Consider the following 27,111-nt stretch of genomic DNA (forward strand, 5'->3'; position numbering starts at 1 on the left):
CTACAAAACACAATGAATGATAATAAAATCCCAAATTCAGTTGCTAAGTTCAAACCGAAGTCAAATTGGACCCCTCCTAATCTACCTCCAGATCATCCGATTGAACAGTTCATAAATGTCATATTATCTAATTTGTCACATCATGAATTCACGGATTCCTTAAAGAGTAATGACAATTTAACAGCAGGAGAAAGAAAAGCTATCACATCTCTTAGGAATAATAAAGACATAATAATTTTACCAGCAGATAAGGGCAACACAATAGTACTTCTAGATCTCGATGATTATATTTTTGAAATTAATAAACAATTAAATGATACAAAATTTTACAAGCAAATCGATTACGACCCAACTGAACGTTTTAACAATGATATTAAGCAATTTCTCGCAGTTGAGGGACCAAAAGAAGATATAAGTCAAGAAACTTTAGCTCTCCTAACTCCTGATGTACCAAGAACCCCTGTTTTCTATATTTTGCCTAAAATTCATAAGGAAACAAGGCCACCACCAGGGAGACCGATAGTTTCGGGTTATGGTTCTCCAACAGAAAGAATCTCCAGCTTTGTCGACGACATTTTGCAGCCAATGGTGAAAAATTTGAAGTCACACATCAAGAACACCGATCACTTCATCGAAAGATTGAATGAAATGAAGCAACCTATTCCCAGCGATGCAATTATGGTTACCATTGATGTCCAGTCTCTATACACAAACATTCCTCACAGTTTGGGCGAAGAAGCAATACATAGTTTTTTAACCACTAGACCTAAGCAAGCCAGTCCCAGCACAAAATTTATAATGACATTACTTAATTTTATTTTAACTATGAACAACTTTAAATTTCAAGATAAAAATTACCTCCAAATTAATGGAACAGCTATGGGCACCAGGATGGCACCTGCGTATGCTAATCTATTTATGGCAAAATTAGAAGAAGATTTTTTGAATTCTCAATCCTACAAACCTCTTGTATGGTTGAGATTCATTGACGATATTTTTATGATTTGGAATAATAGCTTTGAAAATTTAAAGAAATTTTTGGAAAATCTAAACAAATTCTCGATTTTGAAATTTACCTGGAAATTTTCTAAAGAAATCATAACATTCTTGGATGTAGATGTTTTTATTAAATCTGGATTTCTCAAAACAAAAATTCATATTAAAGACAGTAACACAATGGATTATCTACATTTCAACAGCTGCCATCCTGTACATGTCAAAAAATCAGTACCAAAGGGTTTGTCAGTTAGGGCCAAAAAATTATGTACTGATAGTGCAGATTTTCACAATTATCTAGAAAAACTTGGAAATGCATTTGTCAAAAGAAAATATCCTTCAAAATTTATAAATAATCAAATTAAACACTCTAATGTTCATAAAACCTAAAAGAATGATGACGTAAAATTTATAACAAAATATTTTCCTGGTTTATATAAAACAAACAATATTCTAAGAACGGCACACAAAATTCTTGAATCTTCACCAACTACTAAAAACTTATTTTCAAAACCACCCAGGCTAGTGTTTCGTAGAAATACTAACCTGAAAAATCTTCTGGTACGGCCCAAATTGCCACCTACTGATATTCAAAATTCAGAAAAGAAGAAAAATTTTAAGTGTCAACCCTGTAAAGACAAACGATGTAATACTTGCAAAATTATAAAATCGTCCAATTTTTTCACCAGTAGTAATACAAAGAAAATTTACCCTATTAGAGGAGAAATTAATTGCAAAAGTAAAAATGTAATTTACCAATTAACATGTAAAAATTGTGCAATGGATTATGTTGGATTGACAACAAATCCATTGCACATAAGAATGAATAATCATCGTTGTTCGTCTAAAAAACAGGATGAAAAATTGGTTTCACAACACGCATTAGGCCACCAACAAAATTTTGAACAATGTTATGCACTGACAGGTATTTGCAAAGTACCCGAAGATAGAAACAAAATTGACTTAGAAAATTTAGAACAGGCACATCAGTTAATATTAAAATCAAAAGTACCCTTTGGTCTGAATAAAAGATGAAATGATCAATTGTTTTTATTATGTATTATTTTTTCTAAATTATTTTTCTAAATTCATTCTCTGTTCATGATATTATTTATTTCTCTTTGGTGTTAACCACATGTTCAAAAATTCTTGTTTATTTATTTATGTCAGTTTTTATTTATTTACTTTTGTAAATTTTGTTGCTTTGTTGTTATTTTGTATTATACCTTATTATACCTTTTTGAAAACGGCAAAAAGCCGAAATATTAAAGGAACTTTATATCAAGAAGTCTAATAATTGATATATACATACATATATATATATATATATATATATATACATATAGTCTCTTAGAGCAGTTTCAAAAGAAAACTACAATATTTCGTTTTTCGTACAATATTTCGTTGTAATTAACAACTTTTTCAAGTACACTTTTAAATACACAGAATAAAATAAACAAACAAAAGAAGAAACACCTGATAATAAACATTCTAAATGTAAATACAATTTTGACATGTAAACAAGTTTTGATTAGTTGTTAATTTAACAATAATAACATAATATAATATAATATAATTTTGAATTTATGTAAATTTGTATCACAATCTAATTATTCAAGTGGAAAACAATAATTTAGCGAATGTTAAGTCCATATGGTTTTTTCGATTTTAATATAAGTTGGTGTGCCAATTCATTATTCCTTAAATTTAAATCATTTCGAGAGCTGTTTTCACAAGGAGTAATTTTGCTTATAGCTTTGAGTTTGTAACAATCCTCAAAGCTTTTGTTATGGTGAATAGCGTGTAAGACTACTGGTTTTTTGTCGTCTTTGTGATTGATAGAAAAACGGTGACTGGTCATTCTTACCCACAAAGAATTTGAGGTTTGCCCAATGTAGTCCTTGGGACAAAACCTACAGGTTAGCTGGTAAATTGAATTGTTGGAGGTACAGTCTAATTTACCAGCTATTGGATAAGTTTTTTTAGTGATGCTACTTTGGAATTGATCGGTCTTATCCATAATTTTGCAAATACCACAACGTGGTTCACAGCCAAAAGATAAATTTTCATAACTTTTGCAACATGAATGTTGGGTCTTACAAGCATATTCTTCAAATTTCAAGTTTTTTAAAATGTCATAACCAATTTTCATAACTCTATTGAATTTGTGCAAACCAGGATAAAATTTTGTTATAAATTTAGGATCATTTTGGAAGTGATTTGGAATATTTGTAACCTTTTTTGGTTGTCTGAGCTGCCGGTTCAAAAGTTTTTTAGGGTATCCCCTGTTAGAAAGAGCTTTAGTAAGTTTGCTTTTGTAAATTTTGAAATCTGAAGCGAAATCTGAAATATATATATATATTTTTATTAAAAGTTCAAATGCTTTACAGCTGCCCTTTTTAACAACGTGCTTAATGTGCAGAGAGTGTTTAGTTAGCTTCATTTTCATTCTAAAACAATAGTAAACACTGAGAGTGGTGGTGCAGCTGTGAGAAATTTCCAAGAACCGTGGTGCCTGCCTGGTGCTGGTTGCTCACATTCTCTTGGGCCCGTGACGTGCATACGCGGAAGTAGTGACTCACCACCTCTTCCCACCATCCCCTTGCCACAGGTTACAACCTGAACATCAAACAACACGATACTAAGCATGTTTCCTTCAAGCTCGCAATTCAGTGCTGTTTTTATGTTCTTATGTGACTGGTTTTGTAAAATTCTGTGTATAACTTGTAAGAAGATTAATTTAACTCTGATTTTATAAATCATACAGGTATTTGAGGGAATATTTTTTTTCGTTTGTTATCAGAAAATAGTTTTATGAAAAACTTTATCCTGTTAATTAAAAAAATTGCATTTAACTAAAACAACATCCTAAATTTGATACACTTTTTTAAGTAATCAGTTAATAAATCAATTATAAAAATTCTTAAATATGAATTTTTCATGACAGCATTATTAAAAATAGAATCCCAGTTACATAAAAAACAAACTAAAATGTATATTTGCTCAGTTATCACAGTATAGGCCTACCCTACTTTTCTAGTCTTTCTGTTGAGGAAGAGGGATTTAGAGACGAATTCAGTTTTTTCAAATGGTTTTTGACATGATAAATTTAATCAAGTTTGTTCCATAACTGTATCTCTCTTATTGTTTAAGATGTACTATGTAAAACACAAAAAAGAGCATTTAAAAAAAGATTTTAATAGTTGACGTACAATTAATTTGTTAAATAGGTAATAAAAACATACATTTTTACAGAGAAACTTGTAAAAAATTTTATACTGCAGAAAATTATGTACAATAAGGCAGTCTAAGTCTATGGTATGGAGGACTTTGCATTACAAATACATGTTTCCTTACCATAAACAAAATGTGCAAAATATTCAACCAAACGATCCTTCTCTTCGTTAAAATTTTGCAGCTGGTTAATTATGAATCACCAAAATCACAAATACATTTTATTCACAGACAAAGCACAATTTACTCGAGATGGCATCAATAACCTTCGCAATGAATACACTTGGGTAGAAGGCAATCCACACTATTGCACTATTGAATGTAACTTTCAATACAGATTTAGTGTAAATGTATGGTGTGGCCTCCTTTACGATCAGTTAATAGGACCGTTCATTCTCCGAGGACATCGAAATTCCAAAATTTAACTGGAATCTTAGAGAACAGTTACTGCAATTATTAGAAAATGTTCCATTGACATCAAGATGCAATATGTACTATCAGCGTGCTCCTGCCTACTTCTCAAGTAACGTAACTGTGTACTTTTTTTTTTTTTTTTTACAGAGGGCCAGGTTTCCTAGGCCTGGTAGTTGCCTCTCAGCCATCCGGCTTATTGTGCACCCTCTCCCAGGTTTAAGCTGTATCAAATCCCAGGCCTTTACAAAACCATGAGATCTTCTGAACAATGCTTTCCTGTTCCAACCCCTCTTCCGTATGCATAAGAACACCTAGGGATCTTGAGCGTTTGCTCTGTAATGCCGGACATTCAAATATGACGTGCTTGGCTGTTTCGTCAGCCTCGCCACATTTCCTGCACAGTGTTTCCTGAACTGGAATACCTATTCTGTTCAGTTGACTTCGGAATATCCAATGACCTGTAATAAAACCAGTCACCTTTCTGATCTTCGTTCTACTCATTCTAAGGGCATCTGCTGCAATGTTCCTTGATGGTCCCTTGAGCATCCGCTTTGCTTGTACATTCCCCTCAGTGTTTCTCCAATGTTGTAGGTGTTTGTTAGCCATCCACTTGGTAACTGATCTACGTGCTAAGTTATATGAGACCCCACACGTTGGTTCAGGACCGGTAAGAAGACGGTTGGCTCCCAAGTTAGCGCAACCGTCTGCCCCTTCATTTCCTGTGATTCCTCTATGTCCAGGCACCCAAGTTAGAATAACTTTATTGGTTTTCGCCAGCAATTTCAAGACCTTATGGCATTCCCAAACTGCCTTCGAATTACAGTCATGGTTGGCCAAGGCCTGCAGAGCAGCCCTGCTGTCCGAGTTAATGTAGATGTTTTTGCCTTTGTAGCCCCTTTCCACATTAACTCTTGCACATTCTGCAAGGGCTGTAACTTCAGCCTGAAAGACAGTTGCCAGTTTACCTAGGCTAAAGCTTAAGTTAACCCTCGGTCTGGCTCCCCAGACCCCTGCCCCAGTACCCTTCAGAGTCTTTGACCCGTCCGTGTACCAGGTTAGAGCCTTCTTCATGTAGTCAGGCTCACCTTTTGACCATTCCTTCCTTTCAACAATGTTGACTTGAAATGGTTTTTCCCAGTCCGTAACCTTTGCCATTCTGTCAGACATCATTTCTAGAATATCCAGTTTGAGAATGTCAACGATCTTGGAGTGCTTACTAGCATGGTGATAATGCCAGTTCCCATTGCACTTCAGTCTGTAGGCAGCCATCCTAGCCTCTCCTATGACGAATATGTCTAGGGGTGGGAGGTTTAGCACTACTTCCATAGCAGCAGTTGGTGTTCCTCTCATGGCACCCGTTGTCCCCAAGCATGCCAACCGCTGTACCTTTGACAGGTTTTTTGCGGCAGTCACCTGTTGGACTTTTGGCCACCATACCACTGAGCCATACACCATCATTGGCCTAATGACCCTGGTGTACAGCCAGTGTGACATGTCGGGTCTAAGCCCCCATGTGCATCCTACTGCACGTCTCACCATCATCAATGTAGTCTGAGATCGTCTGATTATGTATTCCAGATGAAAATTCCAGGTGAGTTTATCATCCAGTTTGACACCTAGATATTTGAACTCCCTGCTTAACTGTATCTGGCCCCCACATAGGACTGGCTGTGTGATTTCCAGTTTCCTTCTTCTTGTAAATGGTATCATGACGGTCTTCGAAGGATTTACTGCAAGTCCTTCGTCACACCATCGCTCCACAATGGCCAGTGCTCTCTGCATCATTTCCAGACACGTAACCATATGCTTACCTCTTATGAGTATGACAACATCATCTGCATAGCCTTGAGCATACATACCCTGTTCATTCAGAGTCCAGAGTAAGTCATCCACAACTATGTTCCACAGGCTTGGTGATAATACACCTCCTTATGGACATCCTCGCTGCGTTTTGACCTCTCTTGTGACTCCGCACAGAGATGCCTGTGCTCTTCTGCTCTTAAGCATGTTACTTATCCACCTAACAACAGTTTTCTCCGTACCCCTGGATGTAAGCTTAGACACTATAGAGTGAGTACTCATATTATCAAAAGCTCCTTCTATGTCCAGGAACACTGCTAAAGCTATTTCCTTTTGTTCAATAGCTTGCTCAATCTTGCCAACCAGACAGTGTAGGGCTGTTTCACAAGATTTACCTTTCTGATAGGCATATTGATTTGGATGTAAGGGACGATTGATGAGGACTGTGTCCCTTAAATGCCTATCCAGAACCTTCTCCATGGTCTTGACAAAGAAGGATGTTAGGCTTATTGGTCTATAAGCCTAACATATATACATCCAAAAGGTAAAAATCATGGCTTTGGCATATTTATTCTGGAAGAAAGAAATCAGTTAGTCAAACTAAAACAAAGTAAGTTAGGGAATAGTGTAATAAGTTTGGATTTAAATATTGCTTGCAATGTTAACATATAGCCAATATGTGGTTTTGTTGTGTTGAAGGTGAGTGAATTGTCAAGTTAAGTAGGTTGGTTGTCTGAATTTAGGGGCCCGGACTTCTTAATTGCATAGGGGCCCAAGAATCCTGTCACCAGGCCTGGAGTTAACTCTAAGCACAATAACTCATTAATGCTACAACTTGAATTCATTAATTCAGGTAATACCTTAATCAAACATTAAGTGGAATACCAATGTTTAAACAACAATAAATAATTTTTAAAATATTACATTGAGCTCATTAAATGTCAAATCCAAAAATAGTCTCCACTGTGCGTCGTTTAGGGTTATATTTGCTTACTACCATATTGTGCTGCAAAATTGCTTTGTTTTATGATTAATTAATTCATCGACGTTACCATCTTTTCTAATGAAAGTCTGTAAACTTACAATTAATTACTTATTATCTACATTATGTACTTTATATTCAGTGTCTATAGTGGTGTAACTCACATCTGCCAGGATAGTATTCTTACCATTACAATTGAATACACAATAACGCAGTTGTTATGAACTAGTAGGATAATATTTATAATAACTACAGTGAGTATGTGGTCAACCATAAGCAAGGCTTTTGTATTTAACTGCTTATCGCACGCCAAGTTTCCTTAAACAGGTTTTACAGAGTACATAACCGACTGAGTACATGTGGATCTCTTCTTGTCCAGTTATAATAGCTTTATTTAATCATTAGTGTATTGTTATGTCCCCAAGTTAATAGTTTTAGTGCTTGTTAATGTTGTAAAGCAGTAAAACTTTATACATCAATACTATAATCAATTATATTTTTGAAAGAAATTTATTTTTTGTATATCAGGGTCAGCCTGCAAGGAGTCAGAAGAAATTTTTAAACAAGAACAAATATCTAATGGTATATGGTTGCATTTAACATTTTCTTTTAACTCCTTGTGGGCTCTCCTCTGATATGTGAAAAATAATATATTTCCTTCAAACAATAGATAATTAACTATAGTATCGATGTGTAAAGCTTTACTGTTTTATCTGCAAGCTGTTTTTTGGAAACAAGCTCTGACTTTAAAATATTTACATCAAATATTAGAATATATAAATATACTATATCCCACACTCTAGTATAAAAAATGCAAAATTATGGGCATTCCTTTAAGGTAAACTGTCATTATATACTGTCATCATATTGTCAAATATATTATTAATATTAATTACTTTATTTTGAATCTTTATACTTTCAGGCATAGCTCAAAATCTAACTGTCTCGAAAATATTGTCCACATCAGCCAATTCAGAAAGTTGTGATATTACCTGGTTTACAAGTCAGCAAAACAGAAGTTGTGTGTACAAGTACAAGCTTGACTTTTGCTGGATGTTACAAAAGAAAATTTGCATGCATCTCAACTTCAGTGCATACACGACCAAGGGCTTGTATTATACACATTTTAGACAGACAATAACTAACCTGCAGCCTTGTTCTAAGTATCAGGCAACTGTAACGCCAGTGGACATGTATGACGTGCCATCATCTCAGGTTGCTTCCAGGTCTTTCACCACAGAATATCATGGTATTGTAAAAGTTAGCTTTCTTATTTCAATATTTAAAATATTTAAATTTAATTCAATGAAGTTGATTTTTGACAAATATACATAATTATTATAACTAATTAATAATAGTATAATAATTACTTTTAGTATACAGAGTGTATCAAAAAGGTTGTGCTGGCTATACATTTCCAGATTCTATATGTGATTCTATAGCTAGAAATGAAGAATAATTTTTATCAATTTTCACGTTGCTTTAGCAGCTATACACGATTTTTTACGATTTTATCTTTATTGTTATCTTTATGATTGTTACAATACTTGGTAAGCGGGCCCATGTCAGAAGGTATTATAACATGAGGTATGTTTGGAAAGGAAGAGTTATTTAAACTCTTTTTGTGTCATAAAATTTTGATAAAAACAGTGGTTTATTAGATATTTCATCAAACAAAAACTAAATTGTAGCCATTTTGAAAATATTAAAACTGAAAATTTTAAAATATTTGTTGTTGTTATAGACTCCTTCTGACATAGACCCATTTACCAAGTTTTGTTACAGCAGTAAAGATAACAACAAAGATGAAATTGTTTTAATAAAAACAACCAAACAGTTTATAGCTGCTTTTAAACAAATTGGAAATTGCAAATATTTTCTTCATTTTTAGTGTAGAATCATACATAGAATCTGGAAATGCATAGCCAGCCCAAGCCCAACCTTTTTGTTACACTCTGGATAATAATATAACATTATATTTTTAATGAACAATAAAGATTTAATTGGTTTGCTTTAGACTAAATTTAATAAAATACAAAAGTTGTAAATACTTAGAAAAATTGGTTTTTCATTTTTAATATAGAATGTGCTGCTCATTTTGGCATGAGTTTACTACCACCAATAAAGTAAATAACATGGTTATTAGTTTTACTTTCTAGGCACTAACGATAATGAGGGAAGGAAACCTCGAACTCTCCAGAGGTTAACTGAGGTATTCGTTGTGGAGCCTCCAAACATCGCCGTCGTTACCGGGAGAGAAGCCGGAACCGATATGGTTCTACTTGTGGGAACAGTCTAACCTCCAGTTCTCGCCTGGGTATCCATTTCGGGTGGATTTAACTTTAGTTTTGAACCCTCTGCGCTTTTTGAAGGTGACACTATATAGTACACCCAGTGCAGACGTCTTCAAAGGTCACGAAAAATTCGTAGTCCCCTCATTTTAGGTCAGAGCAAAATTGCTTTATATTGGTCCAAATATACAACTCTATCAAAAATTTAAAAAGACCAACAATATTTTCTAATACAAATTAAAAATTCCCTGTTTGGGTGCCAAAATTATGACGTATTCTGGGTGGGATGGAATAAATCCCTAATTAGTCACAAATTTTTCTAGAGTAACCGCGGAAAGCTTAAAGAAAATAGGTTGATAGCTTAATGGAAATTCGGGTTAAAGAAAATAGGCTCAGAATTCGAGTAAAACTAACTTTGCTGAAGTGTTTAGTCATTGGTTATCACCATCACCAAGAAAGGAAAGGAAAGGAGTTTGTATACTTACCTATAGAGTAAGCTCTCTCAAATATGCCTATGCGTTCCAAACATAGCAGGAGCATTGTCAGGGAAAACCCAAATTAGCTACTGTCTCAAGCCGCTTACACGTTCAATACTCTGCCGAAGCAGTGTCAGAGGAAATAACTTAATTAATGACTAAGTCTTAGGCGGCCTACACGCTCCAGAGTCTGCTAAAGCAGCATCAGAGGAGGTAACTTAACTAACGAAGCCTTAAGTCATCTACGCCCTCCAGACTCTGCCAGATCAGTTCAAGAAGAAATGATCTATGTATCGAGTAAATTCGCGACCGCCTGCCTATGTACTCCAAACTCAATCAGAAGAGTGTCGGAGGAAATAACCTAATTAACGACTAGCAATTTTGACCTGACAACACCAAAGCGATGGAGACTTGTATTTTAATACAAGTAAGATGCATCGCCGTTCGGTGGCGATCCCTGTAACCAAATCTACTTTGACTGTACTTACATGTCAAAGAAGAAGGTGCTGATTTTTATTTAGTTTCGTTGTAATATTTTGTATCGGTTCATCAGTTCATACTTTGAACTTGTACATTCCAGACTATCACAAAGATATATAACGTAGCTGCCCTTTGGAATTAATAATTTCATAACAGATTTACAGAAGCAACGAAACTCACCTTTAGAAAAATCCAGAGGTTAATGTCTATAAATGATTGCAATACACAGTGGCACATTCAGAAAGTTAGGGTATACAATTACTCTATCTAAAGAAAAGATTTTCAAAATGAGTCAAAAGAAATTTTACCTGTCCCACAAATAAACAGTGTTTTAAAATGTACACAATCCAACAAATTATAATCATATTATTATTGGTTAACACGGAAAAACAAACAAAATTTTATCCAAATAGACTGGTAGGACGTATACAAAAGACAGAGAGTATTACTTATTACTTAAAAATTGGTTCAGTTGTTGTTAAATTATTTTAGATACAACCATTCACGATTTTTTTTTTTTTTTTTTTTTTTTTTTTTTTTTTTTTCTGAGGGAAGAGGACACTTTGTCCCCGCACTTAGTCCTAAAAGGACCTTTGCGCCTCCCTTACTTTTATTTGTGCCCTCAAAAACCGAGGCTTTTGCAAAAACCAATCAGATTTAAGGGCTCCTGTTCTCTGATGTCCTTGGGGCTGAGGAGATATGCTCCCAAGTATCTTTTCCTAGTCTCTACGATGGCAGGACAATCCAACCAAATGTGCTCTGCTGACTCCTCCTCTTCTCCACAGAGTCTACATTCGCTGCTCCGACTAAGGTCTACCTTCAAAAGGTGCTTCCTCAGAGGGCCATGTCCTGTCAACATTCCTAATATCAGTCTTATATCCTCCTTATTCTGGTCTAGGAGAGCTGTCCACCCTTTTGCATAAGGAGAGATAAACATTTTGGATATTCTTAAACCCGAGGCTCTGCTCCAATTCTTGTATCTTGTCCTCTTTTCCCAATCTTTAACCAGAGCTTTAATGCTGGAGAAGGATATTCCACAACCTGGCTCAGGCCCCACCAATGTGGATTCTGCTCCCTTTTTGGCGAGGATGTCCGCTTTTTCGTTCCCATGAATTCCTTCATGACCCGGCACCCATCCGAGTGTTACTCTGTTATTTGTTGCTAGCTCTGCTAGAGCATTCCTGCATTCCCAGACCGCTTTCGAATCAATCGAACAGGTATCCAGTGCCTTCAGTGCAGCCTGACTATCAGAGAGTATTAGGTATGATAATCCTTTTGTCCCCAACTGTGTGAGTCTTCTAGAACATGAATCTATTGCCATGACCTCCGCCTGAAAAACTGAGGCATGTCTTCCTAGGGGCACAGCCATGTCAACTCCAGGTCCATGTATTCCATATCCTGCCCTTGAGTCTAGGAGTGAACCATCGGTGTAAAACTTCAGGACTCCTTTTTTTGGGTAGGCCTCCCTTTTAATCCATTCCTCCCTACTTCCGATAGAGACCGTGTATGGTTTTTCAAAGGAGTATTTCTTAACCATAGTATCAGATACTTTGGTTAGCATTTCAGCCTCAGGAAAATTTTCCAATATCTTCATGTGGCCTTCTAGGGAGGTAGCATTTATTACCTTTGTTCCTAGAAGCTTCATTGCGCTCATCGCAGCTGTTCTCATCACTTCCTGGCCAAGAGGAGTATAACCCAGAACCGCTTCCATTGCTAGTGTTGGGCAGGAGCTCATTGCTCCCGTGATGCTTAAGCAAGCTAACCTCTGAAGACTCTGTAGCCTTCTTGCAGCTGTTGTTTGTTCGACCTTCGGCCACCACACTAGAGCAGCATATGTGACCATTGGTTTTACTATGGTTTCATAAATCCAATATATCATTTTGGGTTTAAGTCCCCATTTAAATCCAAAGAGTCTCTTACAGGCCCCAAGGGCCATTATTGCTTTGGATGTCTTGTTTATAATATGGGAGTTCCAAGTGAGCTTCTCATCCAGGATTAAACCCAGATACTTCACTTCTTTTGTTTGGTTAATGCTGATTCCCTCCAGGACCGGTTTTGCTAGCTGGAATTTCCTTTTCCTGGTAAAGGTAATCATATTAGTTTTTGATGGGTTGATCCGCAGACCTTCCCCATGACACCAGTTGCTTATGAAGTTCAGTTCTGTTTGTATTAGGCGTTCCAGCCTGCCTATGTTTTTCCCTTTAATCATAAGCACTAGGTCGTCCGCATAACATAGTAGCCTTATCCCCCTCTTCTCTGCTTTTCTTAGGAGATCATCCACTACCATCGCCCACAGGAGAGGAGATAAGACTCCCCCCTGGGGGCAGCCTCTTTGGGCCGTGATCGCAGCCGATTCGTCCCCGTACTTGGCTTTCACCTGTCTGCTTTTTAGGAGGGCTACTATCCATTTGACTACGTCTGGGGAAACTCCAAAACGTTCCATCGCAGTCTTCATGGATTGATATGCTACTCGGTCGAAAGCTCCTTCAATGTCCATAAAGACGCTGACTAGGGCTTCCTTTTTTTCGAAGGTATTCTCCACCTCTCTCACTAAACTGTGGAGAGCAGTGGTGGTTGATTTTCCTTCTATGTATGTGTGTTGTGTGGGACTAAGTGGGTGTTCCAGTAATATTACGTCCCTTATGTGTCTATTTATTATTTTTTCCATAGTTTTCACCATGAAGGAGGTTAGGCTTATGGGTCTGTACGAGCTGGGTTTTGTTGGATCCCTGTCATTTTTTCGCAAGAACACCACTAGTGCTATCCTCCAGTTCTTTGGTATATATCCTAGGGCGAAACTGCTTCTAAATAGAATGCTAAGGGTATTTAATAGAATGTCCAGCCCCTCTTGAAGAAGGGCTGGAAAAACTCCATCCGCCCCAGGAGATTTAAATGGCTTGAAGGATCTTATCGCCCATTTAATTCTTTCGTGTGTGAATAGTCTGTTAGACAACTGTCTGGCTTTTGCCACCTCCCGACTGGATCCTCCCCCATATAGAGAATAAGTATCCTCATTACGAGTTAGCTGACCCCCCGGGAAGTGTGTCTCCAGAAGTAGTTCTAAGGTCTCCTTCCTGTTCATTGTTAGGTCTCCATTGTCCTTTACTAGAGTCCCCATAGGATTTGTATGCTCCGTTTGGAGAGTTTTTTGAAGCCTGGATGCCTCGGGAAGACTGTTAATATTTTTGCAGAAATTCCTCCAGGTTCTTCTTTTATTCGTTCTAAGTTCTTTTTTATATTCATTTTGGGCCTGTAGATAAGGGAGCCAATCGTCTGTCCTTTTTGCCCATTTTAATAATTTCCTCGTTTTATTTCTTAATGTTTCCAACTTCCCAGTCCACAACGGCACATCCCTCTTCAACCGGTTTTGCCTGGGAGGACAGTTTTTCTCGTAGGCCTTTATTATAGCTTGCTCTACTATTTGTGCAGACCTTTCTAATTCAAATTCATTTTTCTGAAAGGGTCCTATTTCTTCCAACTCTTCTGCCAGGGACTCTCTGTAATCTCTCCAGTTGGTCGATTTAGGAACCCTGTGGGTCACGTATCTTTCCCCTATCTCCTCTATGTCGAACCTAATTGGACAGTGGTCCGATAGTGAGGCCTCCTTGGAGACGTGCCACCTTACTATGTTTAAGTTTTTGAGTCCTAACCATTCACGTTAATGTAGAATAGATCTTATCATCAGTTAAACATGTGTTAATGTATTAATTTATTTGATATCACACGTACGATGGAAGCTAGACAATCACGTATCGTTCTCTAGCAAGAGTAACGTGGTTCTAGCAGATATCGCTTAAATTACAGTAGGTACTAAATATTGTATCTGAGTACATACCAACATGTCAAAAATCTTGTGATGTGTCTGACGAAAATAGCCTTGCCATAGAAAGGCCTCACAAAATAAAAGTTTTAATTATTGGTTTATGTGTTTTAAATGTAATTAAGTTACCGCTCTATATGTTTCATTTAGGTAGTTTAGGTAATTACACCCCTGTAGTATTCGTAGAGTACTATTTGTAACATGGGTGCATAACACTCACTTTTTGTAATAATTCATGGGTGGCCACCAAACCGGGAAAAAATAAGTCGGTAATTTGACGGACCGGGAATAAGCCGGGAACTTTCCTGAGAGTCGGGAAAATTTCAAAATCAATTTTCCTTCTCCATGAACTTATACAATCAAGACATAATTTGACAGCTTCTTGAATAAAGAACTGATGTATATCCCGGAACATCGTATTTTACGCGGTATGGTTCGTGATATAGTGAATGAAGATCAACATATTATGTTGGTGAGCTCCATCTGACGCCGGCCAGTTGATCTACGTTACCTCCACTAGTGTAGTTGAGTTTATCGTGGTTAGTTCTACTCCTGTGCTGCAGCAAGCCTCCCACCCCCCTCGAAAATACAGCCGACAATCGTTTCGGACTTTGGTACCAAACGAGCGGTACGCTTTAAGTTGCAAAGCGGTAGTGACCGCGATACAAACGGGTTTTGTGTATTTAAGTATTATTCAGTCGCCGAAGGGGGGTCTCCGGACGTAGTTGTCCAACTCTTATTCTTCAGTAAAAATAGTATTTTGAAAATACGTGTGGTAGATTAGATTGCATAGGATTAGATATATTGGATTGGCTAAAACAACTAACGCCGAGAAGGGGGTTTCACAGCAATGACAGAATTATCTGAGGGTTGAGGGGCAGGAGAAACATTTAATGTCTATAATTGGCGGCGAATGAGCGCCATCTCGTGTAATGTCATGCCGCTTTCTTATGCCATGGCTATAGTGTCGAGTGTCTCCTTTATGTACAACACAAACATTAAACTTTTAAGTCAGAGTTTGTGGAGTTTTTAAAGTACAATATATTTGTTTTATAGTAAGACTAAAAGGGTATAACCTCAATTATAGAAATATTTTGTTAATTATTTTACTGGATCGTCTTACAAACAAATTCATTGTTTGATAAACATTGATATTTGATAAACCACAGATCTATACATATCTCTTTAGTGTTAAGATATGAGAAGAAAATTGTAAAAAGGCGAAGAAAAGTAAAGTGATAGTAAACAAGTAGTCACGCAGCAGACTTCGCTGAGGTTGTATGTTAAATGTCAAGTCTATAGCTACAAGTGTAGCTAATCTTATTTTGTTTAAACATCTATTTATTCTGCTGATATTTTCGTTGTCATTCTGGTTGCCCAAAAGATTAATGCAAAAATGTTCAGTAACTCTGTCAAATCCAGTGAGTGACATCCACTATGATCGAAATCAATGTTGTCTATATAAAAATGAAGCTTTATGCAAAATTTTAAGTCTAGAGGTCAGATTGTTCTTGAGATATCGTGCGGACAGACAAAGAAATGAAATCTTGTAACAAACAAACATATATATGAATATGTTCACTAAAATTGTAATAATTTTATTGAGATATTAACCATTTTATGTAAACTAAGCTCCAGGAGTTGTTGGTGACATAAACGTGACGAAGGTGACTCCGGACTCGCTGACAGTGGTGTGGCAGGAGCCTACCTCAGCACCCCACTGCACTCAAGGATACAAACTTGTGCTGAGCCAGGATAGAGAGTTCAACCAACAGATAGACGAGACAACAGTTGGTATATCAGAGAGCAGGACCTACACTTTCACTGGGCTCTACCAGTGCACTCTCTACTACATCTCTGTTCAAGCTATACCAAGTCTACAATATAAATACACATCCTCATTTACTTCTGTTTCAAGTAAGTACTATGTATATATGGATATATTTTTTTCCAGTGAATTGAAACAATTAAATGTCTTGATGTTGGACTATGCAGGTTAGTAAGCTGGTGAAACTAATCTAGGAAGGAAGTCAGTAGCGTAGCCAGAAATTTCGTTCGGGGGGGGGTCCGAAACTGGAAGATCCGGGGGACGTTTTGTGTGTTATTTGCCAATGAGTTCACTGGTAAAAGGTAAATACCAAAAATATGGAGCTTTAGTAACTACGCCTTATAGAAAGTGGAAAGATGTAATAGGCAAATTCAACTCTCACAGCAACTCTAGTACCACAAATTTTCTTGTATAGCTACAGAAACTTTACGAAGTTCGATTCTGGCCGAGTATAAGGCTCCAAAGTGACGTTGGATTCACTGGATAAGAAAGAAAAAGAACAAAACAGAGCTTCACTCAAGCATATAATTGACACAACTATATTCTGTGGAAAAAATGAAATACCCCTTCGGGGACATTGGGCCACTGACGGCCGAAACCCTTTAGAAAAGGAGGGAAATTTTCGAGCGTTGCTCCGGTACAGATCAAACTAACGGTCGGAAAATGTACCGGAAAAACTCTACTGATTAGAAGTTCGGCTACTTTGGATTTCACTGATTGAGGTATTTATGAATGAGTTATAATGACGATTTTTTGTATCATTACACTGCAGACGAGTATATAATTATCGGAAAAAATCCAAAAAATCACTTTTGGTCGTAAATAAAATACACCTGAAAAACTCTAATGATTATACAGTAACTTCAACTACTTCGGACTTCGGTTATAGAGGTAAACGTGGTTTTTTGATTGAGTTAGGACGACGATTTTGTTATCATTAAACTGTACTCGACTACCTATATAATTATCGACAAAAAATCACTTCCGGTCGGTAAATACCGAAGAAAAGCTCTCTACAGATTCAAGTTTTGACGATTTTGGATTTCACTGGTTCAGTGGTTGAGGTAAAAGTGGTATTTATAATTTTGTTAGGACATTGATTTTAGGTATTAATTCAACGCCGACGAATAAATATATAATTATCGAGAAAAAAAAACAAAAATAATCACTTCAGATCGGAATATACTAAGGAAAATGTAGGCAAAGACAAACAACCTCAGTCAGTGAAATCCAAAGTAGTCGGAACTTCTTTTCAGTAGAGCTTTTAAAGTGTATTTTCCGACCGGAAGTGATCTTTTATATTTTTTTTTTCGATAATTATATACACGTCTACAGTTTAATGACACTAAAATAAACGTCGTGACTTAATTCTAAGCAGCCATTTTACGTCCCCAAGACGAATTTGAACGAAGTGGTCGCTAATTTAAACTGTCCAAGTCCAAGTCGGGTCGCTAGGATGGCCTCTGGCAGTGGCGTAGCGAAGGGGGGGGTCCAGGGGGTCCGGACCCCCCCCGAAATTTAAAGACGTATTAAAAAATAAAGCATGGAGCAAGAGAAAAAAAAGGAGAGTTATCATTTACTCTTGTCTACAAACATTAAATTGATTGATTTAATTGATTAAAGTGACCGTTGTTAAAAATATAATTGTCCTTTCGTTTAAATCATAAAGTATCAAACGATACTTTTGGGCTCGGGCTTTCGGATAGTGTAGTGTAATCACGGTATTGCTATAGAGCGCGGTCACGTTACGTCGCAAAGCAACCTAAATTGTAACACGGCGAACATTCGACATCAAGCGCTCGTTGTGTAAACAACTACTGGAACAACATGAGTGACATCTTCAAGAAGATGGCACAGCGTGCCTTTGGAAGCGCCGGGAAGCCAGCTAAGAGGCCTAGCTCTCCACCTGCCAGCTCGGCGCCTAAGAAAGTCGCTGCTCCAGCAAAGGGCCTTTTTAAAGGCCACAACGTCACCACTTCTACTGTGACATCTGACCAACCTACGGCTTCGGTTTCTACGCCCAGGATACCCTTGCTGTTCCTGGACAGTGTTCCGAACTGGCCTACCCACGCCAAGAAGTTGGAGGAGTTGGCGCGGGACGGCCTGACGAAAACATTCCACGGTGCTCACTATCGCTTGAAAGTGACCACCGTGGAGGACTTCAGGGCAGTTCAGCGGTACCTATGTTCCAAGAAGCTGCCCTTCTACACTCACAACCTTGGGCGTGAAAGATCGCTTAGGGTTGTGATCAGCGGACTGCCCGACACCGATGATGTGGAGCTCTTCGATGTCTTAACTGACGAGGGCTTCGCCGTCGACGAGGTTGCACGACTTCGGACAGCCAGGGGACCTACCAGGAGCTGGCTGATCACGCTGACCAGGGACAGTGAGCGAGAGAATCCTGACACTAAGCGGGCTTGCCAAATCTACAACGTGACAAGCCTGCTCCATGTCAGGGTCTCAGTCACTGTCTACAAGAAGCCGGTCGGCCCGCCGCAGTGCTAACGGTGCCAAGGTTTTGGCCACGGCTCCGGCAACTGCGGGAGGCCGAGAAAATGTGTCCGCTGGGGGGGGGGAAATCATCTGAAGATGAACTGCCCCAAAGTCTCGACGGAGAAGGGTCACTGCTGCAATGTGGCGGCGATCACAACGCCAACTATCGTGGGTGTCCAGCCTACAAGGAGGCCAGAGCGGCAGCTGTCCAATTAGGCCGCAAGTCCCGGCCTACCAAACCAGCGGTGAGGCGATCAACGGCCCAGCCGCCCAAGCGACCAGCGCGAGATGAGTCACCAGCGGACTCCGTATCGGAGAATGAAGCTGACTGAGGACCACATGCCGCAGAAGAAGAAGCGCCGGAGGAAACCCCAGAACCCAGCCAACCGACTTCCTCGCCCGCCGGCATCTGTGGCTGACCTTCCGGTCACACAGAGGCCCAGGGCGACTCCCAGGCAGAAACTAGAGTGGCCACATACACCAGCCACTCTGCCGCAACAAACGGAGGCGCCAGCAGCTGATGCAGCATCAGAACCAGCCGCCCCCGCCCAGCGCAGCCTACAAGCCGTCTTGAAATAGCTGCGCAGCTGACCGCCCTCACCCGGCTCTTCAATGAAGCTGTGGCCCTCAGTGGCACACCGACCAACTGATAGACTGCTGCAGGAGCAAATTGTACAGTTGACAGGCAAGTCATTGAGTTCAACTGCTCAGATACTGCCCACAGACCAGGAGGAGCGCCCAGAGGCCAGTAGCGTAGCCAGAAATTTCGTTCGGGGGGGGTCCGAAACTGGAAGATCCGGGGGACGTTTTGTGTGTTATTTGCCAATGAGTTCACTGGTAAAAGGTAAATACCAAAAATATGGAGCTTTAGTAACTACGCCTTATAGAAAGTGGAAAGATGTAATAGGCAAATTCAACTCTCACAGCAACTCTAGTACCACAAATTTTCTTGTATAGCTACAGAAACTTTACGAAGTTCGATTCTGGCCGAGTATAAGGCTCCAAAGTGACGTTGGATTCACTGGATAAGAAAGAAAAAGAACAAAACAGAGCTTCACTCAAGCATATAATTGACACAACTATATTCTGTGGAAAAAATGAAATACCCCTTCGGGGACATTGGGCCACTGACGGCCGAAACCCTTTAGAAAAGGAGGGAAATTTTCGAGCGTTGCTCCGGTACAGATCAAATTAACGGTCGGAAAATGTACCGAAAAAACTCTACTGATTAGAAGTTCGGCTACTTTGGATTTCACTGATTGAGGTATTTATGAATGAGTTATAATGACGATTTTTTGTATCATTACACTGTAGACGAGTATATAATTATCGGAAAAAATCCAAAAAATCACTTTTGGTCGGAAATAAAATACACCTGAAAAACTCTAATGATTATACAGTAACTTCAACTACTTCGGACTTCGGTTATAGAGGTAAACGTAGTTTTTTGATTGAGTTAGGACGACGATTTTGTTATTATTAAACTGTACTCGACTACCTATATAATTATCGACAAAAAATCACTTCCGGTCGGTAAATACCGAAGAAAAGCTCTCTACAGATTCAAGTTTTGACGATTTTGGATTTCACTGGTTCAGCGGTTGAGGTAAAAGTGGTATTTATAATTTTGTTAGGACATTGATTTTAGGTATTAATTCAACGCCGACGAATAAATATATAATTATCGAGAAAAAAAAACAAAAATAATCACTTCAGATCGGAATATACTAAGGAAAATGTAGGCAAAGACAAACAACCTCAGTCAGTGAAATCCAAAGTAGTCGGAACTTCTTATCAGTAGAGCTTTTAAAGTGTATTTTCCGACCGGAAGTGATCTTTTATATTTTTTTTCGATAATTATATACACGTCTACAGTTTAATGACACTAAAATAAACGTCGTGACTTAATTCTAAGCAGCCATTTTACGTCCCCAAGACGAATTTGAACGAAGTGGTCGCTAATTTAAACTGTCCAAGTCCAAGTCGGGTCGCTAGGATGGCCTCTGGGCGCTCCTCCTGGTCTGTGGGCAGTATCTGAGCAGTTGAACTCAATGACTTGCCTGTCAACTGTACAATTTGCTCCTGCAGCAGTCTATCAGTTGGTCGGTGTGCCACTGAGGGCCACAGCTTCATTGAAGAGCCGGGTGAGGGCGGTCAGCTGCGCAGCTATTTCAAGACGGCTTGTAGGCTGCGCTGGGCGGGGGTGGCTGGTTCTGATGCTGCATCAGCTGCTGGCGCCTCCGTTTGTTGCGGCAGAGTGGCTGGTGTATGTGGCCACTCTAGTTTCTGCCTAGGAGTCGCCCTGGGCCTCTGTGTGACCGGAAGGTCAGCCACAGATGCCGGCGGGCGAGGAAGTCGGTTGGCTGGGTTCTGGGGTTTCCTCCGGCGCTTCTTCTTCTGCGGCATGTGGTCCTCAGCTTCATTCTCCGATACGGAGTCCGCTGGTGACTCATCTCGCGCTGGTCGCTTGGGCGGCTGGGCCGTTGATCGCCTCACCGCTGGTTTGGTAGGCCGGGACTTGCGGCCTAATTGGACAGCTGCCGCTCTGGCCTCCTTGTAGGCTGGACACCCACGATAGTTGGCGTTGTGATAGCCGCCACAATTGCAGCAGTGACCCTTCTCCGTCGAGACTTTGGGGCAGTTCATCTTCAGATGATTTCCCCCCCCCCCCCCAGCGGACACATTTTCTCGGCCTCCCGCAGTTGCCGGAGCCGTGGCCAAAACCTTGGCACCGTTAGCACTGCGGCGGGCCGACCGGCTTCTTGTAGACAGTGACTGAGACCCTGACATGGAGCAGGCTTGTCACGTTGTAGATTTGGCAAGCCCGCTTAGTGTCAGGATTCTCTCGCTCACTGTCCCTGGTCAGCGTGATCAGCCAGCTCCTGGTAGGTCCCCTGGCTGTCCGAAGTCGTGCAACCTCGTCGACGGCGAAGCCCTCGTCAGTTAAGACATCGAAGAGCTCCACATCATCGGTGTCGGGCAGTCCGCTGATCACAACCCTAAGCGATCTTTCACGCCCAAGGTTGTGAGTGTAGAAGGGCAGCTTCTTGGAACATAGGTACCGCTGAACTGCCCTGAAGTCCTCCACGGTGGTCACTTTCAAGCGATAGTGAGCACCGTGGAATGTTTTCGTCAGGCCGTCCCGCGCCAACTCCTCCAACTTCTTGGCGTGGGTAGGCCAGTTCGGAACACTGTCCAGGAACAGCAAGGGTATCCTGGGCGTAGAAACCGAAGCCGTAGGTTGGTCAGATGTCACAGTAGAAGTGGTGACGTTGTGGCCTTTAAAAAGGCCCTTTGCTGGAGCAGCGACCTTCTTAGGCGCCGAGCTGGCAGGTGGAGAGCTAGGCCTCTTAGCTGGCTTCCCGGCGCTTCCAAAGGCACGCTGTGCCATCTTCTTGAAGATGTCACTCATGTTGTTCCAGTAGTTGTTTACACAACGAGCGCTTGATGTCGAATGTTCGCCGTGTTACAATTTAGGTTGCTTTGCGACGTAACGTGACCGCGCTCTATAGCAATACCGTGATTACACTACACTATCCGAAAGCCCCAGCCCAAAAGTATCGTTTGATACTTTATGATTTAAACGAAAGGACAATTATATTTTTAACAACGGTCACTTTAATCAATTAAATCAATCAATTTAATGTTTGTAGACAAGAGTAAATGATAACTCTCCTTTTTTTTTTCTCTTGCTCCATGCTTTATTTTTTAATACGTCTTAAAATTTCGGGGGGGGTCCGGACCCCCTGGACCCCCCCCTTCGCTACGCCACTGGTGGTGGATTTACGAATGAAGGCTGGGTGGAACAACCTGCAGCTGGCCTGGACGTTACCAGACATATATCGCATCTGTGTGAGCGAGTATGTTGTGCAAGTGTGTGGTCCCTCGGACTGTCTGGATGCGGTTACGGTACACAGCATGTTTTACTCTGTCTCCAACCTGAGTGTCTGCACACTGTACTCAGGCTCAGTAGTGGTCAAGCTCCCCGATACCAGGTTGTCCACCAGGAATGCCACAGTCTCACTGCTGACCAAGTCTGCAGGTAATTTGGGCTATGGTTATCAATTCGATTTTACTATTATACTTAGAATAAGCGTAATTCAGATTTTTGTGGTTCAAAGTTCAGAAAATATGTGTTTTATTTTTGAATTTTAAACTTAGATCTTGACCAATCTATTGTAAAAAGTCATCAGTCATTTACGGATGTATTGTATTCCTTAATGGAATTAACTTATAAGATTAATACAATTATTGATAGTAGTTTCATGTATCATACAAAAATATATACATCACAAAAAATATTATGACATGATGTTTTCATATTATTGTGCTACTACCCTATTAGTATAATGTTATAATATTTATAAATCAAATATGCTAAACGTAACAAATTTCTCAAATAGAAATTAATTTAAAAAGATTTTTGTTCTTTGCTGTTGAAAATTTTATAATTAATGTTGGTAAATGATTAACAAGGCTTGTATCACAGTTCACAAGTTTAGATCAAGCAATACGTTAAGTACAATAAATTGTAGTAACTGTGACACTTTCTGTTCCACTTTATTTCGTACAGTTAGTTTATTCTGACTGATAATAGCCAGTTAGATAAGGAGAAGGGACCAAATAGCTTTCAGGTGGACTAAAGTTAACTTTTAGGTTTTTTTCTCATGCGTATGAACCTAGCATGTTTGTTGTTGTATAAAGCCTTAACAATTTACTATCATAACAAAATTCTATTGCATAATTGAGATAATACATAAAATCTCTATTTTCAAACATATTCTTTAAAATATCCGTAAGTAATGAACAAATATTGTTAGTTTTTAGGGTAATTTTGTAGTATTTTGAACGTTTACTTGTATTCTACTTTCATTATTTCAGACCCTTATAAGTTACAATCCTTCCATGTAGTAAAAGTCACAACAAACACAGTAGAGTATCAGTGGAAAGTGTGGAAAATGCCACCTGCATGTGCCAGAGAATTCGTTTTGTCAACTTTCAGCACAAATGGTTCTATTATTGCGAACAAGGAACTCGATTACAGTCATAGGAAGTACACTGTCTTAGATTTAAAGCCATGCCAAAGCTACTCTTTTGAACTCAAGCTTGTGGATGAGCATGGCTCTTCTACAATCGATTACAATACTGTCAACGTAGTTACAGAAGCTTCAGGTGAGCCTCAACATTTGTCCTTAGTTTGAAGGCAAATTTTATATCATATAATCCAAAAATATGATTTGAAATCTTACACCCTCTTATAAGTAAATAATAATTACCAATACAATTACATGGATTTAGTATCGACTTAATCCAAATTGATGATTATGCTTTCTAGTATATTTGGTTCTTTATGTGTTGTGTGATTAATAATGAACTATAGACTTGAAATTTTGCATGCAACCTCAACAAAACCTGTTAAGTGACACTTGGTGTGCGCACGTTTGCCTCATTTAACAAAAATTATGCTAGAGAAGTGTTTTTTTATTATTTATTTATTTTAATTTAATTTCATCTTTATAATAATCAAGCTTACAAACACTGCTCTCAGTTTAATTTTTCTTATCTACAGTTAATTGTGTCCTATTCCATAATATTATGTTGATTGTAATATTATTATTTGGACTGCACCACATGTATATTGACATAAATGTTTATTTACAGATCTTATGAGTGTCAGCAACCTCGAACTGGACCGAGTATCCCTTTACTCACTGTACCTAAAGTGGTTCTTGCCAGAAGAGTCGAGTGCGTGTGTGTCAAACTACATGGTGACGTTTCTCACCACCGACAATAATACTATGGGGACCATTACACCTAACAAATATACCACCTGGACAGGTGGTACCTGCAGATTGGATTCTGTTTCAGTTCAAATAATAAGTAAAGGACAACTAAGGGGTGTCCCAGCTAAAATAGACATCAGGCGAATATATGAAGGCTAGTGTTGATCATAATCCGTCTTGTTATTTATTTATAGAATGAGACAACTGACATTCCATTCGATAACATTAAAAAATTATAAATCTGTTAACTCTTAATCACTCATTATACATGTTTACCAATTAATTGTCATATAATCATTATATAAAAATTATTCTGATGCCTATTATTGCAGATGTGAAGTTCTTGACATTCAAAGTGAACAAAGTAGCCACCTTGGTGCTCTTGACAAGTGAATCGTTTGTTTGTGTCACAAACTACAAGGTCATATGGTACACCCCTGGTTCTGGTGTCATAACCTCGCCATTCACTAAGTTCAACCACAGTGTCTCTACAGGTCATCTGCTACCCTGCACCAAGTACACGGCTGTGGTACAACCATGGAACGATCGCTTCATACTTCAGAATATCACTTACACCTTAGAAACTGCATATGAAGGTATTGTGTTTTATATATGAGTTGTCATTGTACAGTTTATACTTTATTCTGTCTAGTCCATAATGGGGTTTATAAGTTTGATTATTTGGGACTTCACATTTGGTTCTGTTGCTATTTTGCACAGAATTTAATTCAAGATCTAAGTTAATTTATAAAGTTTGATGAATTTCAGATCCATGAAATAAAATAATTGGTATTTTAGAATGAAAATTTTCTTTGCTATATAAAAATTTTTGCTGGATAGCATCTCCAACACAAGTGCAAATATAAGTCAACATATAACAAGCCTACAAATTATACCAGGTGTCTTAAAAGTCCCATCTCCTCCCCCTCCCCCCCTATTAACTATTCTTGTGAATAGAGATGGAGTAATTTATTGACTTTGGTGAATGTTTATATGACCAACTGAGGAGTTTTTTATGTATAAACATTTTTCACTTCCTCCTCCCCCTCCCACAATGGGGTATTTTGGGGATGAGTCAAAATTTTTAAATAGGAACCCCTAGCAAGTGACCTCATTTAAAAGGTATTAAAAAATAGAAACAGAATGCCACAAATTATAGGTCTCTAATGTTATTCTACCAAATTTGGAGGCTAACTAAAGTTTGCAATAAAATTAAATTATAAAAATCTTGAAATCTCACCTTTATTTTACTCAGATCAAATGCTCAAAATGACTACCATGTACTTGAAAAAAATAAAGCCTGAATTCAAACTGCGTCACACATTGTATAGTATTTCAGGTGTGATGAGGTAGCAGGCATCTTCGATCCTTGTCCTTAATTCATCAGAGTTTGTAGATTTCATGATATAAACTTTACTTTTGAGAAAACCCCAAAAAAAAATCCAGAGGTGAAAGATCAGGTGAGCGTGCCACTTTACCATAGCACCATGTCGACCTATCCATCTGTACAGAAACGTTTTGTTTAAAAATGTTTGGACAATCATATTGTAATGTTGTGGAGTACCGTCCTGTTGAAATACAGGCTCATACGCACCTTATACAAACTCATTTATTGCTGGAACAATGCTGTTTCATAACACATTTAAGAATTTAACACCAATTAAGTTTCCATCAATAAAGAATGACCCAACAACTGGATTCCCCAAAATGCCTGCCCATTCATTTAATTTTTGTGGCTGTTGCCTATCATCCAGTGGGGGTTAATGTTTGTGCAATAACAGTAATTGTGCCGATTGACTATTCCATTCAAAGAAAATGATGCTTCATAACTAAAACATATCTGTGATATTTAATTATTATTCTCTTCAATCTTGTGCAACATTTCCTCACAAAACTTGTCTTCGGTCAGGATCGTCTTCAGTTAATTCCTGATTCAGTTTTATGGATGAAACTTGTGATGCTTAACACTTTATGTACAGAATCTTTTGAAATTCTAACATTAAGCGCAGTGGAACGCAGTGAGTCATGTGGTATAATTTGCTAAAACTCAAATTTGAACCTCTTCTGTCATAATGGCAGGGGGCCATGGACGTGGAGCATCTTTGAAACTGAACGTTGTTGAAAATTTGTTAACTAAATGCTTAATGTATGCCCTGCCTACTGGTCTATCTGAATAGTCAGCATTAAATAAATGAATTGCTTCATGAACATTTCTCCTAGCTTCACCAATAATCAACTCTATTTTATCTTAATTTGACCGAGCCATGTTTATTACTAATGAAGTAACAATGAAACCTATCACAGTAACTAGACTGAATGTGACTCACATACTATAGTAATATATGTTTGCGTTGCCAATTTTTGTATCAGCTGATTTTTGTATGAGCCGCCACGATGACATCTTGTCTCTCTCCAGTTGTTTACATTCGTTTTGTTCTTTGGCACAGCATTTGATTATTCTCTATATTTTTATTAGATTACTATTTTTTGTTCACATTCTATGTCACAGAGTAA

General features: G+C 38.6%; 1 protein-coding gene across 1 annotated transcript in view; it reads left to right on the forward strand.

Annotated features, from left to right (window-relative positions):
- LOC124357452 (receptor-type tyrosine-protein phosphatase eta-like) overlaps positions 1-27,111 on the forward strand; it is a 113,475-nt gene that overhangs the window by 32,359 nt on the left and 54,005 nt on the right. Inside the window, exons 3-7 of the mRNA XM_046809274.1 lie at positions 8,349-8,675; positions 16,126-16,410; positions 23,696-23,986; positions 24,476-24,751; positions 24,930-25,193. Coding sequence (XP_046665230.1) covers positions 8,349-8,675; positions 16,126-16,410; positions 23,696-23,986; positions 24,476-24,751; positions 24,930-25,193 — 1,443 coding nt within the window. The remainder of the gene's footprint in view (positions 1-8,348; positions 8,676-16,125; positions 16,411-23,695; positions 23,987-24,475; positions 24,752-24,929; positions 25,194-27,111) is intronic.

Source organism: Homalodisca vitripennis, chromosome 3 (genome assembly GCF_021130785.1).
Source record: "Homalodisca vitripennis isolate AUS2020 chromosome 3, UT_GWSS_2.1, whole genome shotgun sequence".
Lineage (NCBI taxonomy): Eukaryota > Metazoa > Arthropoda > Insecta > Hemiptera > Cicadellidae > Homalodisca > Homalodisca vitripennis.